Genomic DNA, 21,719 nt, shown 5'->3' on the forward strand with positions numbered 1-21,719 from the left:
GAGGTTTTCGGGACTTGAGTGAAGCAAAAGGTGCCCGCAAACCACTTAGCAATGAAACCCAATTGATGAGCTTTGTTCCTCCCCACCGATAACACCTGCGCTGCAGGCCAAAAACAGTTAATATCGATGCCCTACTGTCAGGACCACCAGCAGAAGAGATGAGCTGAGTGTGAGCAGCCGGTGTTGCATCCAATTCAGTCCCCCTTTGCCTCCCACCCTACCAGAAATGTCCATTAAATCTCAAAATCAGTGATGTTTTGCGATCAGGGCTTGCACAGAATTCAATACTAGACCTCAACCTTTTTTACAGAAGAATGCAAGGTCCAAATTCCATTCTCTTAATAAACGTTATTTGCCTTTAAGAACGCCGCACCCACGGCAAGGAAACCACAAGAACGTGCATTTTTGCACACCATTCACATTTGTGTGCGCAATGCTTGATTCTTTTCATGTCACAGAACAGGAGCTCCAACTACAAATGATGGCACACTGCACTCCACAAGAAAGTCTGACAACACGCCTAACTCAAAATTAGCAAAACACGATGCAGCCTTCCTCTTCATCGCACCCCTTGAAATGCCATTTCTCACCCCAGGTTAGAGTTAAGGCCCACATAAAGATTTACTTACTAGCCACATCTGAATTACAATCTAAATCTATAAAAATCATTATTACTGAATTATTATTATTATTATTATTTTATTTTTTTCAGGAAAGCGATCCTGTCTGGGAGAACCACTGGCAAGAATTGAGCTCTTTCTCTTTTTTACAAGTCTCCTGCAAAGGTTCACCTTTTGTGCCCCTGAAGGGACAAACCTGACACAGGATTCTATAAGAGGCTTAACACGTGCGCCTGTGCCACACAAAATCTGTGCCATCCCTCGTCATCCAGCTGCTTGAGATTGGCTTTCTTGCGATCTGTTTGAACATCAAAATGCTTTTACGAGAATCTACTTTTCTTCCTTTTTACATATTCATACATATGCAAGCTGGATTATCTAATTTCTTACTTATTTAATGTCATATTAAAGTGATTTAAATTAGTTTGTCAACTGCAGTCTAACACTGAATGTCAGCAGAGTGACAGCCCACCACCAGACGTATTGAGGCGTCGGCAGTTATCAGTTGATTCAGCAGATGCGGGTTGGGATTTGCTTCACTGGGCCTACTTTACCAGCATTTCTTTCTTTCATTATCTTAATTCTGAATCTATATGTACGGTGTCCATTTTAGGACATCCTCCTCTCTCAGAGAAAACTCCATCATTCCTACTACCTCCGACAAAATATTCCTCCTCCCTGCAAGGAATCCCCCGTCACCCCTTCTCCCTTTCAGTCAATAAGCCTTAAAAACAGGTGTAAAGATACTGACAACAAGCTATGCAAACCCACCAAGACATGGAGTCGTTTAAATCAAGGCGCTGCGCTACCTTCTTCCAGATCGGCCTTAAGGCGTTCGTATTTTTCCAAAGCAGTTCTGGCCTCCATCGGCATCTGTAGCTGAGTCGAAAAACACCATCCCATACTATTAGTTAACGATTAACACGTTTCTATATGTATTGTAAGTATACAATATAACTAATAATATGTTGCGCTTATTTATGTCTTGTACCGAAATTTTCGCGCATTTAACGGCTGAAATCCGACGTGGTTTGTGCCTTTCTGAATGAAAAAAGTTTGCGTTTAACTTTTTAATAAAAGATGCGCTTTTAAGCCTGGGAAATCACCTCGTAAATGCACACGTTTTAATGCACACGTGTTAATATGTATGCTTACACAGTATTAAAAGACACTCAACAACATCATTTACCTTCGTTCCGACGTTTGAGTCGTGCTGTAAATTCTTACTGTAAATATAATTGACAAATGATTCGGTAAATGAACTTGTGAAGAAGGTGGAGCTGGAGTATTACGTCACTTCATTAACGAAAATGCCGAGAGGGGCGGGGGAGTGTGGGGGTTGACGGAGAGCTGAGGGTGGATGACGGAAAACTGACATCGGAGAACTGAGAGCGGACGGAGGTGGAAGGAGGGAGGAGGGGTGACGGGGGATTCCTCGCAGGGAGGAGGAATATTTTGTCGGATGTAGTAGGAATGATGGAGTTTCCTCGGAGGGTGGAGGACGTCCTAAAATGGACACTGTATATATGGACGGTAGACTGTTACGTTCCTTCAATTTACAAAAATGCGCAGTCAGGGAAATCAGATTTGAATTTGTTTCCAATTGCTTGATCAGTTTAGAAAAGCTTCCTCTCTCTTGTTATTATACTATCCAATTACGTGATAATTAACACATCGATTGCTTAGCCAAACTGCTTCTTTAGTGAGTGAAAGTTAGACCGGAGTTATACTTCACGCGACGCGACGCATGCTGCAGCGGACGCTCCTGCCACGCAAGTGTTGTACTGTTTATACTTGCGCATGTAATTTACGTAAATCTGGAGGAATCCACCAGGTGGCAGTGCGAGATATTATCGTGGTGAGAACATGTTCGGCTTCTCTGTGTTGTGAATTGCTAGAACACACATTAAATTCCGATGACACCTTACAGCAATATCTCTGACAAAGGATGTTAATTGATTAAATCCATCAATCCAGAGATGTGTCCATTCCAGCAAGCATTGGGTACGAGTGACAAACAATCCCTGGACGAAGCCTCAGCTCATCGCAAGGTGAATACAAACACTCACGTACACTCGCGTCATTTTAGCGGCACCAGATTCCCAAATCTGCATATCTTTGGAAGGAAACGGAGCACAATGTGGACTACAAGCAGGAAATACCAGCAACATAACTCCCTGCGAGACAGCAGTGCTATCGCTCCGCCACCGTGTCACCCCCATGTGTGTAATTATTAACGATATTCATTATTTAAACAAAATTATTGTAAAATGTAACATACACACTTTAATGCATTTCATAATGAAAGTGATTTCAAGTATAAATCTAAAGATTCTAAATGTGCAGAGAGTTGGAATATCAGACATTTAATGTTTTCTGTGTGGTGATCTATTGCTGCTTGGCTCTGCTGTCAGGTTCAAGAAGCTCGTAGCGATTAAAAACTGGGATGACGTTAACGACCGTCTGCTTTAATGATAAAGTAAACTACGAGGTTAAAGTGGACATTTCGAGATTAAAGCCGAAATTTCCACTTTAATCACAAAATACACGTTTTCACCGTGTCCTTTATTTTTTTCTCGGTGACTCAAATACAGCGCTATACGTTATGTTGCTGTTGTGAAGTTGCAGAAAAAAAAGACGGCACAAAAGATGGTATGTGAGACTTTTAAAATGTATCGTGTCATTAAGATGGGGAATATGCAACGCTTGAATATAAAAGCACCATAAATGCATCTGTATGTTGGCATTTTGCTTCACCACATTGAACCATTCATCAAACAGCGAAGCACTCACATCGATCCCCGTAGGATCTGCATAGAGGCTTTCTGTCACATGCAGATAGTAAACAGAGACTCTGACGTCACGTTCCGACTTTTAGCACACTGTGCACCCCGACTTTTTGCTGGTACTGCAACTCGCAAGCGCTGCGTCGCGCCTGCTCAGCTAATTTCTCTGGGCGCCATACGCGTTCTGAGCGTGAAGTATAAACTGGCCCTTACCCTTATTATTTGACCAGTTTACCTTCATAATGTAATGACTCAGCAGTAATGGCAAGGAAAAAAAATTATAAAGAAAACTCAGTACGTCACCCACATAGGAATCAAATATAAAGTTAAATCAAAGTAATAGGTCCTGGCACATGTCTGAAAAGAGAAAGAGAAAAATAACAATTATTGTCAATTTTAACAAAATAGATATTGTCAATTATTGTAAGCCTTTCGGGCTTAGTTCACTCACGTAATCTATCATTATGAGACTAAGTGCCTGCCTAAAATTAACTAACTGCTAAAGAGCAAACAAAGAACTAGAAAGTGAAAGGCACACCAGGCTGGAACAAAATACAGCAAATGGGGATCACAATAAAATGTGTGAATAAAAACCAAGAAGGAAAAAGAAATAAAATGCCACAAATAGAAAAATATGCTTCAAAATATCTGCATTTTTTAATTAGTGAAGTCAATGGAAGAACACCAATTAGACAAAACAATATGACGAACAAATAAAAAATAAAATGTAAGCAGCAGCACAAAAATGCATTTTATCAGATTATACAACAGATAAAAATGTATTGCGTTTATCAAAGTCAAGTTAGACTTTATTTGTAAAGCACATTTACAAAAGCTGAAACTGACCCAAAGTACAGTACAAAAAAGGGTAAAAGAAGTAGTTCAAATATATATATACTAGCAAAATACTGCGCTCGCAGCGGCGAAGTACTGCATTAAAATTTTTATTAAGAAGAAAATTAAACCTTTTTAAACTGAGGGAAAATATGCCAATAATTATTTGTTAAGGATCTCTTTGTATACCACGTTGTCAGTTCGGCCCTCCGGTTGTAATATGACCAAGCTGTGCGCTGAGCTTACTCTTGAGCATGTAACGTACAGTTGGCGATGTGAACGGTAATCTTGTCTCAAATCTCACAGCTTGGATTGCTGCTGTCATAATCGGTTTGAGTTTCATGGTTTGTTTCAATTACGACAGTATTTGCAGGACTTGTGTTGAAGAGACATTCGCCATCTGTCAAGTGTTGTAAGCACACAACCGGTTTCATCGATAACTTCACATCCAGCTTTTGAGAGTTTAAACATTCATAAACATCAAATCGTCACCTGTCAATCTAAGATGTTTAAGAGGCATTGGCGGTTGTCGTAAGGTGTAAAATATTTGGCCATTTGGGTACACTTGAAAGCGACAACTGAACAATTCAGCGGCAGCCAACAACTCACATGCAGAACCATAGGTGAAGGGATTAAGTATTTCACTCTTCTAGTGCTCCTGTGTAGTCTAATTATCTCCTGTACCGTCATCAGTCCACACCTTGAACCTGTCCAGTCATTCAATACATAAGACACAATGTTCCTCCGGATATCAAGAGTGAGCCTGATATGGCCGTGCAATATGTAATACAGAGAATGGAAAAGGCAGGCGCCATCTCCGGGCATGGAAACCACTCGGTAAGTGACAGTTCTTTGATCGATGGTGATCACCTCGATAGACATGGTAATGGGGGTACGGTTGGAATGATAAAGGAAATGGGTACCTGAACAATGTAAAGTAAGTCTAAAATACCTACACAATAACTATAATCACAATAAACGAACAATAAAACAGTGGAGAGTCAGTGGATTAAATAAAAAGGCTGTAGTTATCAGTAGGGAGAAGTGAATCCCGTGGCGAAGCAAGGAAGGGAATGTAGAGCCTGGAGCAATGGACGGTCTTATATAGGCAGGCAGCCAACAATGTGGGAGGCGTTGGGATGGGGGACCCAACGTCGCCTCACACGGTGACCGAGCTGCAGGCTATGGACGTATGTATGTATGTAAGTAGGATTCAGTTAGTGTTGGGAACCCATGTACCAATTTTCTTGAAGATGGAGTAAGTAAGTAAGTATAAAAGACTGTTGGAAAGTTCAATATGGCGGCCGACAGTGGCATCATACCACCAAAATAAGTAAGTACATTGGTTTCGGTTAGTGCAGGGAAGCCGGCTATCAAATTTCGGGAAAATCGGGCCATAAATAAGAAAGTTCAACATGGCGGACGTTGTTGACCGTTATGACCATTACGCGTAGAATTTCGAAATGAAACCTGCTTAACTTTTTTCAAAATGTAAGTAAGCTTTAAGGAATGAGCCTGCCAAATTTCAGCCTTCTACCTACACGGAAGTTGGAGAATTAGTGACGTTGGAAAGTTCAATATGGTGGCTGACAGTGGTGTCATACCAACAAAATAAGTACGCATCGGTTTCGTTTTGGTTTAATATGGCGGCCGACAGTGGCATCATACCACCGAAATAAGTACCAAATTTCAGCCTTCTACCTACATGGGAAGTGGAGAATTAGTGACATTGAAAAGTTCAATATGGCGGCTGACAGTGGCGTCATACCACCGAAATAAGTACGTACATTGGTTTCGGTTAGCGCAGGGAAGCCGCCTACCAAATTGCATGAAGAAGGGGCCATGAATAAGAAAGTTTAATATGGCGGTCGTTGTTGACCGTTATGACCATTACGCGTAGAATTTCAAAATGAAACCTACTTAACTTTTGTAATTAAGCTGTAAGGAATGGGCCTGCCAAATTTCAGCCTTCTATCTACACGGGAAGTTGGAGAATTAGTGACTTTGGAAAATTCAATATGGCGGCCGACAGTGGCGTCATACCACCGAAATAAGTACTGCATATTGGTTTTGGTTAGCGCAGGGAAGCCACCTACCAAATTTCGTGAAGATGGAGTCAGCCTTCTACCTACACGGGAAGTTGAAAAATTGGAGACGTTGGAAAGTTCAATATGGCGGCCGACAGTGGCGTCATACCATCGAAATAAGTAAGTACATCGGTTTCAGTTAGCGCAGGGAAGCCGCCTACCAAATTTCGTGAAGATGGGGCCATAAATAAGAAAATTCAACATGGCGGACGTTGTTGACCATTATCGACCGTTATGACCGTTACGTGTAGAATTTCGAAATGAAACCTGCTTAACTTTTGTAAGTAAGCTGTAAGGAATGAGCCTGCCAAATTTCAGCCTTCTATCTACACGGGAAGTTGGAGAATTAGTGATGAGTGAGTGAGTGAGTCAGTGAGTGAGTCAGTGAGTCAGTGAGTCAGTGAGTGCTTTGCCTTTTATTAGTATAGATATGAACGCATCTTAAAACTGCAGGCATAACCAACGGTTATGTAAAAGATAAACTCCAAATCCCCACACCCTTGCATACATATTTATAATTTAAGAAGTCAATCATGAGTCTAACAAATACGAACACAATGTCAGCCTCTTGCAGGGCCACATGGCAGTGAGGAGAGATAAAACTTTAAAGATTATTTAAAAATGGGCAATGTTGGGACAGCCCTAATATAACAAGCCAAGCCATTCCAAATTTAACTGCTAAAGCCGATCCCTCCCATTGCTTCAGTCTTGACCTCGGCACAACTAAGGCCATCTGGCAAGCAGACCACAGTGCTTTTGTTGGCACATACAAGTGAAGATGTTCCAAGAGGTAAGATGGAGCTGCTCCATTCAAATTTTTCAAAACATCCATCCATCCATTTTCCAACCCACTGAATCCGAACACAGGGTCACGGGGGTCTGCTGGAGCCAATCCCAGCCAACACAGGGCACAAGGCAGAAACCAATCCTGGGCAGGGTCCAACCCACTGCAGGACACACCCACATACCAAGCACACACTAGGGCCAGTTTTTTTTTTTAGAATCGCCAATCCACCTAACCTGCATGTCTTTGGACTGTGGGAGGAAACCGGAGCGCCCGGAGGAAACCCACAAAGTCATAGAATTTTAAATTGATTCTGAAACAATCTGGAAGCCAATGGAGTGAGGCCAGTATTGGTGAAATATGGCTATGCTTATGAGAGCCGGTCAATAAGTGAGCAGCACCGTTCTGGACTAGCTGTAGGCATCGTAACAAGGCCTGATCAACACCTCCATACAAAGAACTGCAATACTCCAAACGAGATGTTATAAAAGCATGGATGGCCTTGTCAAGATCACTAAAAGAAAGAAAAGCCTTTACCTTGGCTGAAAGTCTCAGCTGGAAGTCGCTGTGTTTAACCACCAAATGTATCTGTTTGTCGAGTTTCAACGAGCTGTCAGAAATCACTCCTAAGTTCCTAACTGAAGCTTTATGACGTATGGCAAGGGGTCAAAGAACAACATCAGGGACAATTAAGGTTTCTGAGCTTCAGAATACCACAGTCTCAGAGTTTGCGCAAAATGCAGCTGCCGGTATTTTCATGAAGCCTTTAATTGAATTGTTTTTAAATGTTGACCCGACCAAATTTAGCTCCAGGCTTAGTACAATACTGATTTAAGGATAAAGTGCATTATACAGTATATATTGTGACTGGGTGAATAGAGCGAGGTAAGCCATAAGGAATGTTGGGGCACCAGCTGGGAAACCCCATTTAACTGACACCAAATGAAAAACATCAAAAGAAATAGAGGTCTTGGCACAAGATGGGGTCAGCTCTAATCAGCCAAATAAGACATCACCTTCTGGGGACCACCTGATTTTATGTTGTCCAAGGCAGAAAGGGACAGAGCCACCTCTGGGTGTCATGGGCAGGGCCTTGGGCATCTTGGAACTAGAGGGAAAGACAAGATACAGATAATGCCAGCGCCCTCTCTCATGTGCCACGCTGACATGTGTAACTATTTATATATATTGTAATAACAAAATCAAAGCCATTATAAAGGTTCGTTAAAAGTGAAGGTGACTTACTTACGCATCACTGGACTCGATGTACCACACTGCTGTGTTACAGTAACAGTACAGTTACTGTTCTTTCAAATTTTTACAAGATGTTCAGGTATTGGTGATAACAGAAAATACTTTTAAGTTCCTTTTATTAATGTAAAAAACACCGACTAGTTTTTTTAAGGCAATCAGTGAATTTATGACCCATGTATACTGTAATCAGATCTAAACAAATCCCTGCAGGAACGCAGACTGCAAGCCTTAAACTATGCAGTTTTCTGAACTAATGATTCGTTTTATCGTTATTCTGGCAACTCTGGTTTGTGTTTTGTTTTGTTTGTTTTTATGAGTGCCGCCATTTTGTGACTCGTAATGTGTTTTGTCGTCATGCTGCACCTTTTTGAGATGTGGCGAGCAGTGTCTCCTTATCTGAGAATTGGATCAACTGTTCAAGATTTCAAGAATCTTTAGAGACAGTGAAGAAATCAATTTAATGTGAGGACTTCTAGCAATGATTTCAGTTTAGCCTTTTGGTTTTGATGTAGAGCTCTGATGGGTTCTTCTGGTTAATTTGGACTCTGTCCTTTGGTTGTGAGTACTTATTGATTCATATTATCATTATTGTCTTTAGTCATTAATAAAAAAGACATTTTACCGTTTTTGTCACTGTTTTGTTTTTCTTTGTGTTTTTTTTTTTGTTTTGTTTTCTTTATGGGCCTTGTTATTTTAAGATGCCATTGTTACAATGCAGACGAATTAGAATAATTGATGCGACAATATAAAAAGTGTCAATTCAGACACATCTTTATCAGAGTTTGTGGATACTCCAGTAAAAAAGAACCGTCATGCCTGCATTACGTTTACTACAGTAATCCCTCGTTATATCGTGCTTTGACTTTCGCGCCTTCACTCTATCGCGGATTTTATATGTAAGCATATCTAAATATTCGCGGGTTCTGCGGACAATGGGTCTTTTTACTTCCGGTACATGCTTCCTCAGTTGGTTTGCCCAGTTGATTTCATACAAGGGACGCTATTGGCGGATGGCTGAGAAGCTAACCAATCAGAGCACGTAGTTAAGTTCCTGTGTGCTGAATGACTCAGCGACGAAGTGCTGAATTCGATTCCGCTGCGTTAACCAGGAAGTGTCGTCTCGCTCATTCAGCATCAACGTGTTTCGCTGTGTAAAGAGTTCACTTTTGTGTTTATCTTTGTACGTAGTCAAGCCCTTCATTATGGCTCCAAACGATCTGCTCCTGCTACTGCTTCAGGGGCCGTGCCCAAGCGCCAATGGAAGATGTTAACGATTGCCGAAAAGGTAAATGTTTTGTATATGTTGAAGGAAGAGAACAGCTACACCGCTGTAGGACGCCATTACGGCATCAATGAGGCTACAATTCTTTTTATTTATAAAAGAGGAAAAGAATATAAGATCTACAGCCGCAGTGTCCTTTTAACCAGGGAGCAAAACGAGTTGTAAGTGGACGTAATAAGGCAGTAGCCTGGATGGAATCTGCTTTAGGGATTTGGATTGAAGAAGAACAACGGCGGTGCTACACAGTCGCCTGAAGACGCTCCTTTAGAAGAGCTGTAACGCTCTTCTTTGTTGTGCAGAAAAATTTAATTCATCGTTATCGGACAAGTCGTCGTGTCATTGTTGGTGAGTAAGCATAATTAATTTTCTACTAACAGTACTTTAGTGTCGCTGTACACACATTTACTGTATACAATTTTTCTTGCATTGTACGTATTTATTGCTGGTGTCCTGTCTATCGTAATGGCTATAACATATGTGATATCGGAGATGCTCAATATCTTTTAAATAATATTTAGGTTTTACTGTATTTAAACAGTGTGTTTACATACATAATTTCAACTAATCTTACCTAATATCTAAGAGAATACAAAGGGATTATGCTGTATAACTGTGCGGGGAATATTTATAAACAGTGTGGGAGAGTTTCTAAGGGCTTAAAATATATAAAAATAACCATACGAACATATGGTTTCTACTTCATGATTTTCGTTATCGCTGGGGTTCTGGAACACAACCTCCGAATCGAGGAGGGATTACTGTATTCTGAATTTCTGGTTTTTGAGTTTTGCTTTGATTTTTGTTTTCTCTATGATATCCTGATTAATAATTTGGCTTAACTCAATGATAACTAAAGATAATTTTTCTGGTTTCAGTTCTCCACTCATCTCACATTTCCTCTCCAAGCTATCGATTTAAACCTCGGTAGCCTTTCCAATAAGGCCTAACGCTCTGGCTTGTTCCTTGGCAAAGATTCATTTTGAACCCCTTAGCATTTTTTCATCTCCTTGTTGCTCATTGCTCTCCAACAAATTTGGGCACCTGTTTTCTGCCCAACATCATAACAACAAAGTGCTTAGGTCTTCTTCAAAGCAGGAGGCGCAAAGTCAGTATTCCTACGGTGTATAAAGTGTTACAAAAAGGTACGTCTAACAACAACATTTGTTTATATAGCACATTTTCATATAAAAAATGTAGCTCAAAGTGCTTTACATACTGAAGAAAAGAAAAATAAAAGACAAAATAAGAAATTAAAATAAGACATTAGTTAACATAGAAAAGGAGTAAGGTCCGATGGCCAGGGTGGACAAAAAAAACAGAAAAAAACTCCAGATGGCTGGAGAAAATACAAAATCTGCAGGAGTTCCAGGCCACGAGACCACCCAGTCCCCTCTGGGCATTCTACCTACTGTATAATAAATGAAATAGTCCTCTTTGTATTAAGGGTTCTCACAGAGTCACTTGATATTGATGGTCATACAGAGTTCTGGCTTTTAATCTATCCATCATTGTTGGAACATCACGGTGCTTTGAGTAGATGGCGGTGGCACGGAAAAGGAAACAGAAGAGAGAGTAGAGGTTAGTACAGATTTTAGAGCCACCATGAATAGTTATTATAAAGAGTTGGAGATATAGAGTATCAGGATTTTGATTACAGTGACGTTATGAGAAGGCCATGCTACAGTAATGTGTTTTCAGAAGTTTTTTAACGTGCTCCACCGTATCAGCCCGGTGAATTCCTATTGGCAGGCTATTCCAGATTTTAGGTGCTTAACAACAGAAGGCCGCCCACCTCACCACTTTTAAGCTTTGTTCTTAGAATTCTAAACAGACACTCATTTGAGGATCTGAGGGTTTGGAATATAAGGTGTCAGACATTCCAATATATAAGACGGAGCAGATTGTTTAAGGCTTTATAAACCATAAGCAGAATTTTAAAGTCAATCCTGAATGACACAGGTAACCAGTGTAGTGACATCAAAACTGGAGAGATGTGCTCGGATTTTCTATTCCTAGTTGCATTCTGCACTTGTTGCAAACAATTGATGTCTTTTTTGGGTAGTCCTGAGAGGAGTGCGTTACAGTAATCTAGTCGACTGAAAACAAACACGTGAACTAATTTCTCAGCATCTTTCAGTGATATAAGAGGTCTAACTTTAGCTATGTTTCTTAAGTGAAAAAATGCTGTCCTAGTGATCTGATTAATATGCGATTAAAATTCAGATTGAAATTCCGTCTTGACTTTTAATCCTAATGTATCCAGTTTATTTCTAATAGCCTCATTGTATCCATTATTGCTAATCACTAAGATTTCAGTTTTCTCTTTATTTAACTTGAGAAAGTTACTATTCATCCATTCTGAGATACCAGTCAGACATTGTGTTAGTGAATCGAGAGAGTCGGGGTCATCAGGTGCTATTGATAAGTACAGCTGTGTGTCGTCAGCATAGCTGTGGTAGCTCACGTTGTGCCCTGAGATAATCTGACCTAACGGAAGCATGTAGATTGAGAAGAGCAGCGGACCCAGGATAGAGCCTTGTGGAACACCATATTGGATATCATGTGTCTTTGAGTTGTAATTCCCACAACTAACAAAGAATTTTCTCACTGCCAGGTAGGATTCAAACCAATTTAAGACCCTGCCAGAGAGGCCCACCCATTGACTAAGACAATTTCTAAGAATATTATGATCAATGGTGTCAAATGCGGCACTCAGATCTAAGAGGATGAGAACAGATTAATGGCCTCTGTCTGCATTCACCCACAACGTCTAAGGTGTATAAAACAACATGAGAATTAAATGTGGACAAATGAAATGTTCAAAAGGATGCTCTTTTTACACTGCACATCCAATGCAGAATGGTCAAGTTATACCCCACCACCACAGTGGTATAGAGACTCTGAACGAGTAACGTATTGCTGACGTTCAAAAGTTTTGTGAGTTATAGATGAGGACATACTTATTGTTGATGACATTGAATGCTGGTACAAGTTTATTTCTTTCCAGTTCCATTCATAGTCTAATAATCTGTACGTAACTAACCGAGCTGTAGGGTTGACTATCAGGTGGCATCATGGTAGGCCTTTTCTTTAAAACTAGAAAAAATGATTCTCTGTGTTCCAAATGACCGAAGTTACAAATGCATCCAGTTTTTTGAAGACAAATTTGTTGATATATATTAGAAAACACTGAAAAAATGTTTATTTTAATAAATAACTACATCATAACTAATGTGAGGTGAAGACCAGGGGCCTCCTGTATAAACAGTGCATACGCACAAAAATGTTGTGTAAGAACGCTTCCACGTTCAGATCGCGATGTATAAAACCTAAACTTGGCATATAGCCACGCACATTTCCACGGTAGCTCATACCCTGTCGTACGTAAGTTCTGCTCTCGGTTTTGCAGACTTGCGGCACCCAGCGTCAAAGCAGTACTACTGTTCCAGTGTGGTTTCCCTTTCTTTGTTAGATCCACATCCCTGACGCAGCTTTATAAATACACTGAAATTAACTGCATATTGTTTATTAGTTTAATGCACCTGATTGTAATGAACCTGTAACAATATAATGGTCCACAGAATGGCCAAACTTTTCCAAATACCATAACTGTTTAGCATTGTTACTCTCACTGCACCTTCTTCTTCTTTTTCAGCTGCTCCAGTTAGGGGTTGCCACAGCGGATCATCTTTTTCCATATTACTCTCACTGCACCACTTGGAGTTTTAATATCACTGTATTTGAGCGTGGAATCACAGCTCTACAGCAGCTGATTGGAAAGAGAATCGGTATACAGCATTAAGCACATGCTGCCTCAGCCATGCTGTCTATTTGAACTGCTCTCATACGACAAACGCTTCAGAGCCTTTCCTGTACGGACCTCGCGATTCACAAACAGTTTCATCCCAAGAACTCTAAACTCACTTAATCAGTCCATCAGTTGCTCCTTGTAGAACTGTTAGGACTTATAAGTACAATCACCTCACTGTAAACTTGTAATACAGTTATAATATTGCACAACCTGAGCCACTTTATAAAGCGCGTATTTACATATGATGACAATATCATTTTTAAGATAAAATAAAGCAAAATATGTTTATTATATTATACAGATAAAACTTTAACTTCATTTAAATAATCTATTGTTAATAATTAAACATGTGAGGACACGGTGCTGCAGCGCTAGCAAGTCACTTGCGCTCCATTCACGGTTTGTTCCTGCCTCGCGCTGTATTCTTGCTGGTGCTGGCGCGACACTGGAAGGATAGACAGATAGAATAATTAAACACGTACTACGAAGATATTTCAATGTTCCTTAAAAGTTTTGAAGAATCGGCGTTCTAAGCTTACAGATGGCTTAACGTCAATTACAGAGCTTGTTGTATGGCGATTGGGTATTTCGAGAAAGAAAAGTAAGGACAGGAATTGGAGGTTAGTATGTTTGAAAGATACAATACTGCTGCAATAAAGTATTTCATTGAAGGTCGCGCACAGCGTAGCAAGCATCTTGCGTGAGACGTGAACAATCACTGCTCCACCGTGTTCACATGTTTAATAGCATGCTTTAACTCCTATCATCATGAAAATGACATCACGTATACATCTCAGTATTTTAATTATTCAGAGAGCGGTAATATCACAAATGTAATGGATTCTGAGTTCTGACGGTGGAAGAGAAAGCCCAGAAGCATGTAGTGATTCACACACACAGAGCACATAGAAGATCAAATACAAAACAAAGCATTTAACGTGCTACTTTAGTTACAATGGGATTTGAGAAACTAGTAAATTAAACGATGTCTAATAGTGTGTGTAAACTGTGTGCCTATTTTTTTTCTCTGTACCCTAATAAGCTTTCATATGAGACTCAGACAGTGGGCTACAACTCCCCTTTTCACGGCAACTTTGATATCTGACAACTTTTTTATTTCGGGCACTGTGCGTCTTTGTAAACTTGAGCTTTCGAGTCTCTCCAACACTCTGTGTCACCCAATCAACGTCATTTTGTTGTTCATATCACTGTTTAAAGTATAGTACGTTTTTCTTTGCCTCCACTTGGTGTTTACTGAAATTCTTCTATTTTCCCCCCGTGCTTTTGCCGTTGCCTTTTCACAGAACGCTGAGCTTAAGGACTATTTATATTGATTTGCATATTCAAAGAGGCGTAATTGTGGGAGGAGTTGGGGTGGGGCAGCAGGTGCGTGCACATGCGTTACTTTTCACGCTGGCCAGGATTTATGGAGCGGAAGAACATGGAAGCTGACGTTTGCACAAATTTATGCATCTGGATTTTTTTGCGCGTAAGCACATTTCCGCTTTTGCCCGCGCGCCATGTTATAGTGTGAATTCTACGCATGCCGTTATGCATGAGGCCTCAGATAATGACTGTCCTGGATTGGCAGATCTTCCATTTTTAAAAATTATAAATGCTTATATTTTTATTACATTTATCTTTCAATCAAACAAGATTAATTTAATTGACTGAACAGTTACAGGAGCAATTAATTTCAAAGCATCTTCCATTCCTGACTTGTGCCAGTAATATATCACTTTAAAACATATGTTTTGACATTATGCCTCAGGCCGCTTTGATTATTTTATCACTGATCAGAGACTTTGAGCAAAGTCATCCATCAGACAGACAGACAGCCTATCACTTGGAAACAGAGATGTGTAAAAAGATCAGAATCTTTGACATCCAGCCAATCATAGTCATGTAATATCACGTGTCACAAAGCCCCATGTGGAATATTAACATAAATATGGCTTGCCCAATAGATAAAAAACAGCAACAGCAAAAAGGAAAAGAGAGGCTGATGATGATGCCAGAAGAGGAGACCGAGATTTGTGTATGTCAGCCAAAGCATCTTATGAATAACACCAATCGCTAAATTAAAAGCCGCCCGAGGATAACATCCAATCCTTGACATTTTCTGTAAGGTTTTTCTAAAGACTATATCCAGAATCTTTCTATCAATTATATTTTCTATCATAACTTGTTCTATTTGGTATTATTATTTGTTAATAAATACCATTTCACTTTTAAATTTTCTTTATTTTGTTCTTGTATCTAGAGCAGTGCTTCCCAAACTTAGTCCTGGGGACCCACTGTGGCTACAGGTTTTTGTTCCAACCAACTTCTGTTTTTAATTGGACTCTTAGCCTAATGAAGTGAGCTGTTATTTACCAGTTTCTGTGTTTTGGAGTCATTGGAGAATAATAAAATGTACTAAGCACTTATAAGGGAATAGTTTTTTTTTTTGTTTGTTTGTTTTTTTAAACAATTTTCATCCTGATTTTCATTCTGTTTTTCCAGACGTTCTGATTGTTTAATTTATTTACTAATTAAAGGGTCTGACACTAAAGTTATTGCAGCCTTTCATCATTCAGCATTGTTTACCTGGCTGTCAGTTCTGTTTGTTTTAATTATCATTATTAGGATACAAAGGAGGGTGGAAACTGCACAAAAAAAAAAAAAATAAAGAAAACAATAGGCCAACAAGAAAGAGAGGTAAGCGTGTAAAGCAAAACTTGAAATATTTCTAAATGTCTTATAAAGGTAAAACTCATACTGCTATGCTTTTCTAAAGGCAGAATAAGAGAAGAGAACAATTAGATCAATTATTATAACTAATTGTGAATTTGGCTGGAATAAAAACCTGCAGCCACAGTGGGTCTTCAGGACCAAGTTTGGGGACCCCTGAACTAGAGTAACTGAACTAATAAATTGAATATTAAGACACCTGCATGATGAATTTTCTTAAGTGTTACTTGCTCACAAGGGTCCTTATGTTTAACACTGTACATAGAATTTACACTAAAACATGGCGCAAGGACAAAACTAGAAATGTGTGTAGGCACAAAAACATTCTGATGCATAATACTGTGCATACGCCAAGTCCCATGCACTTCCCCTTCATAAATCCCAATGAACGTGAAACGTAATGCACGTGCACGTGGCTACAGACCCACCCCAAGTCCTCCCAGAATTTTGCTTTTTTGAATTTGCAAATCAATATAAATAGCCAGTTCCAATTCCATAAGTATTTTGTTAAAAGATAACGGCAAAGGAATGTGGAAAAAAGAAGAATTTCAGTGAATGCGAAGTGGGGAAAGGAAAAACATACTTTTTGTTGGCTTAAGCAGTGGTATAAGCAATAAAAGGAAGTGAATTGGAGTAAAACAGCGCAGAGGAGACACTTGCAAGTTCAAGTTCAGAACGTCACACAGTGCCTGAAATAAAACAGAAGTGGTCAAATATCAAAATCAACGAGAAAGGACGAGTTGGAGCCCACCGTCTGTTTATTATGTTTCAAACAATATTACACAAGATGATCCCTGTGCCAAGGACACAAATCCATGCAGTGATTGTGCTGCTGTGCTCAGCACATCTTTGGGCTCTGGCTGCATGCATACGTCTGCCACGGAAACCACCGGGCGACCATCTGGCTGTGTGTGCTGACAGACAATGTTCTGGAGCCACAAAATGCAATAGTGGATGCTGTAAGTGTGATGTGGCCAATGAACTAAGGAATATAAGGACTGAACTATGTGATTTGGACCTCAAATTAAATGAATAGGTTAAATACTGCATCTGATTACCTGTTTTTACATTCTGCTAAATACATTCAAACAAAGCAGTAAAGCTGTCTTACTTGGCTGATCATTTGATAGATAGATAGATAGATAGATAGATAGATAGATAGATAGATAGATAGATAGATAGATAGATAGATACTTTATTAATCCCAAGGGGAAATTAATATACTCCAGCAGCAGCATACTGATAAAAACCAATATTAAATTAAAGAGTGATAAAAATGCAGGTAAAACAGACAATAACTTTGTATAATTTGGTTGGTCAGGTTCATCATACCACATCTCTTCAGGTGCAGGCAAACCACAATTGTGTGGCACATTATGTAGTATGCTACATACTTGCACAATGTGACACACTTTTTGTGCAGGATAGAGCAGCACATTAATAGAGTGGAAATGCTTTCTATTTACTTAAGTAAATCATTCTCCTTTATAGTGCAGTGTCAATGGACTCGATTCTCTGCTCTTTACGTGGCCCTTTGAGGTGACTTAAAGGACTGCTTGCCTTTTGTGGCACTAATTGGAAGAAGCTCCTGCAACTGTGCTGAGCTACCATTTTTATAGAATCTCCTGCTATAGAAGATGTAATGTCAGCTCATTCTTTTGGTGATTCATTTGTGGCTGATGTAACTTGTCCAGTGCTGTTGCAATCACAATGTGTGTGCACCTGGCCGCTCCGATTACATTTGGAAAACTGGGACGTTAGTGCGAATTTCATTTTGGTGTTTGCCAGTTCAACCACAGTGTAAAGAAGTCTTATATATCTGGATGAAAAGTGAATAATACCATCCTGTACAGCTGGCATGACGTGACTCGGTGATGACTGTGAAATACCCGATCGGTCAGCAAGTTCGGCCAAAAACCCGAGAATGAACAGAACTTGCAAAGGAGCAGGTAGAGCACAAGTCCTCAAAGTCTGCCTTTGTAAAGCTGGTGCCAGTTCAGCACACAGCGCCAAGAAGAGAGCTCTTGGAAATCGAAACCTACTTAGACATCTGTAATTGCGCACTCTCTTCTAATTCTTCCATTTCTTCTAACAATTCTAAAGCAGTTTTGGTAGTTGGAATAGTTTGGCCATTCCGTACACTCTTATATTGTTACAGAATGATTACCATCAAATGCCTTAAATTTGTAAACGATATGCAATTAAATTTGGTACATTTGATACAGCCCATATCATGGATGTGAATCTAGGAAACAAAGACCACAGAAACAGTAGCGCTGCTTTGATGCTGGGTGCCGCCCGTTTTCAAAGCTGAGCAGAAAAGTGCGTACGCCTGGTGGGAGGCTGCTGAGAAAATGTGCGTGACTTCACGCCGAGTTTAGCTTTTATACATCTCGATGTGAGCGTGGAAATGGGTATAAACAACTTTTTTGTGCGTATGCACTGTTACTCATGAGGCCCAAGATTACGAAGGCTAGCTGGTAAAAGCAGGGCATGTTGTGTGGTTGGTAAATGGCATATAAACAAAAGGTTCACACTTTTAATTGTGTCGTGAGTACACCTGCATGTTTGTCAGTGCTGGAGACAGTAAGTTGTCAAGTAGAGATTCCTATAGAATACCGTGTGATGTGTTGTCTAAATTAGGATATCTATGGATGAATGTGAGGTGGTTCTAAATAGAATATTGTGGGTCATGTGACAATTAGGCTTTCACCTGAGACTTTGTCTTTAGGATCCCTATGTGTGTGTATGTGTGTTAATCTTAAGGTGTGAGAGTAGACCAACATAGTAAGGAAGTCCCACAGAGAGATAATACAGGGTGAGCCAAAACGAAGTACCACATTTTTCAAGGTAATTGCGCGAGGTAAAGGCAGCCAAGGTTTCCATTAATTGCCGATCCCTTGTAGTTTTCAGTTGGCAACATGCCTTGGTCTGGTGCACACTGTTCTTTTGCTGTCGAAGCGTTCTTCAAAAACAATTAATCCATCATCACTATGCAACGCGCCTTACAAACGCACTTTAGCATTCCTCCTAATGGTGAAGTCCCAAATCGGAAAACGATTCTTCAGTGGGTGGCTAAATTTAGGCAGACAGGTACAACAATGAACAGGAAATCTCCAGGACGTCCTTAGACTGTACGAACACCTGAGAACATCCAAGCTGTAAGGGCATCCATTTTGCAGTCTCCTAGACGTTCAGCGTGCTTCTGCCTTAGGCATTTCCAACACGTCTTTGAGGAGGATTTTGCATGAGGACCTTAATTTCCATCCGCACGAAATGATGGGAGTGTAGGAACTCACCGAGAGAGGCTGGGAGAGCCGTAGAGAGTTGTGCGTAAACATTCTGCAAAGCATTCATCGAGATGCCATCGTCATGCAAAGCAGAATGACAAAGACACATTTCCAGACCCCCCAACCCTGCACAGTTGAATGGTTTGGCATGTAAATAAGCAAGACTTTCTAGAGAACTTATTGCGACCCCAACTGGAAGAAATGGATGTGATGGATGACTGGTTTCAAGGATTGAGCAACAGCTCATACCTTTGTGATCTTACTCCCTGCTTTATTCTTGTAGGGCTATCTCAAGTCTACACACACACCAACCTGCCTCACACTATTCATCGACCTGACAAAATCGCAACATGTGAGCGTGTTACAGTTTGGTGCGCCGTTGTGGAGTTTGGCATTGTAGGCCCTTACTATTTTCAGGAGGGGTGTGCAACGGTCACTGTCGTGTCAGAACAATAAATTGAAATGCTAGAGAACTTATTGCGACCCCAACTGGAAGAAATGGATGTGATGGATGACTGGTTTCAACAGGATTGAGCAACAGCTCATACGGTGCAGACATCCATGCACATGCATGGCGATGTCGGGTGGCCTGATCTTACTCCCTGCGATTTATTCTTGTAGGGCTATCTCAAGTCTAAGGTACACACACACCAACCTCAAAACCTTGAAGTCCTCAAGGACACTATTCGCCACAAAATCGCAGCTCTTCCCCTTGAAATGGCCGAATGAGTCCTGCGAGCGTTCAGAATTTGTCTCAAAGAGCGTATCGCTAATGATGGCCACCACCTTGAAGACATCATTTTTAAAACACAGTGAAAAAAAGGCTATTTTGATTGCGGCTGGAAGGGGGTGGTGTCAGTTCCCGTCACTGGGTGACCTGTAGGGTGACAAAAGAGATGACAATGTTAGCGAATGTGCTCTTGGGGGTATCCCTTAACTCTAATAAACCTGTAAGGTGATCCTCTAATGCACGTGTGTGACAGTAGTTATCATGAGGGGGACAAAGCCGTGTCCTTTTACTTTCCTTCATTTTGTTCTTAAACTGTACAGCTTAGTACAGTTTGCAGAATTTTTCAGGTTTATCTTGGCTTTATATTGCACTTCAGCAATTCCACATTTGTTATCCAAATCCCTCAGGATAAAGTCTATTTAGAGAAAGAGTCCAGAGTACAAAAATAAAATCACAGCTGTTCACCAGGCCGAGCCAGCTCTATCTTAAATGTAAAAAACAAATACTAATGAGCAATTTTAAAACCCCAAGGAAGGGCAGCCAATGCAGTACTGCCCACTCAAGTTCAAGTTTATCATCACTTATACAGAATAAAGTGAAATGACCAACACACAACATTTTTCCACAAATGTAATATGTCCAAACACTTTCTAAAGGCTGCAGTAGGCAGGCATCCTGCCCGGAGTTTGTTCCTGCCTTGCACCCTGTGTTGGCTGGGATTAGGCTCCAGCAGACCCCCGTGACCCTGTTGTTAGGATATAGTGGGTTGGATAATTGATGGATGGATAATATAATATAATATAATAGAATAGAATAGAATAGAAGGGGCAGCACAGTGGTGCAGTGGTAGCACTGATGCCTTGCAATATAAGGAGACCTGGGTTTGCTTCCCGGGTCCCCCTTGCGTGGAGTTTGCATGTTCTTTCCGTGTCTCTTTGGGTTTCCTCCCACAGTCCAAAGACATGCAGGTTAGGTGCATTGGCGATCCTAAATTGTCCCTAGTGTGTGTGCTAGGTGTGTGTATGCACCCTGTGGTGGGCTGGCGCCCTGCCCGTTGTTTGTTTCTGCCTTGCACCCTTTGTTGGCTGGGATTGGCTCCAGCAGACCCCCGTGACCCTGTGTTAGGACATAGCAGGTTGAACAATGACTGACTGGCTTTGTAAATGCAGATAAAATCATTCATGTCAAGCGTGACAGTTTCACACATCTGTACTTTTCTTGCTTTCATAAACAGCACTGCCAAAAGAGTCAGCTGCAGAAAAACATTCCCACTCACGCTGCCCACTGCCTACTTAGTGGAATTTGTGGCTCAAGCCAAATTTCTCAATTAGTAGTCTCAGAATTGTACGTCGAATGGCACTGCATCAGTTGGAGGTCAATACGTTTAGAGGGCAAAAGATAGTCAAGAGGTGTTTGCTTCATTCTCATATTGGATCTAACAAGGATGGGTAGACACTCGTCATAACTTGAGGTGTGGGCTCTGGCAAAGTAAACGTAACCAGACAAAG

At 40.6% G+C, this 21,719-nt stretch overlaps 1 protein-coding gene across 1 annotated transcript in view; it reads left to right on the plus strand.

The window, feature by feature from the left end:
- The window catches only part of LOC120514353 (cytochrome P450 2J2-like), a 62,097-nt gene extending 61,197 nt beyond the window's left edge, over positions 1-900 (plus strand). Inside the window, exon 12 of the mRNA XM_039734670.1 lies at positions 713-900. Within this exon, the coding sequence (XP_039590604.1) occupies positions 713-900 (188 nt within the window). The remainder of the gene's footprint in view (positions 1-712) is intronic.
- The last annotated feature ends 20,819 nt before the right edge of the window (positions 901-21,719 follow it).

Source organism: Polypterus senegalus, chromosome 14 (assembly GCF_016835505.1).
Source record: "Polypterus senegalus isolate Bchr_013 chromosome 14, ASM1683550v1, whole genome shotgun sequence".
NCBI classification, from domain to species: Eukaryota; Metazoa; Chordata; class Cladistia; order Polypteriformes; family Polypteridae; genus Polypterus; species Polypterus senegalus.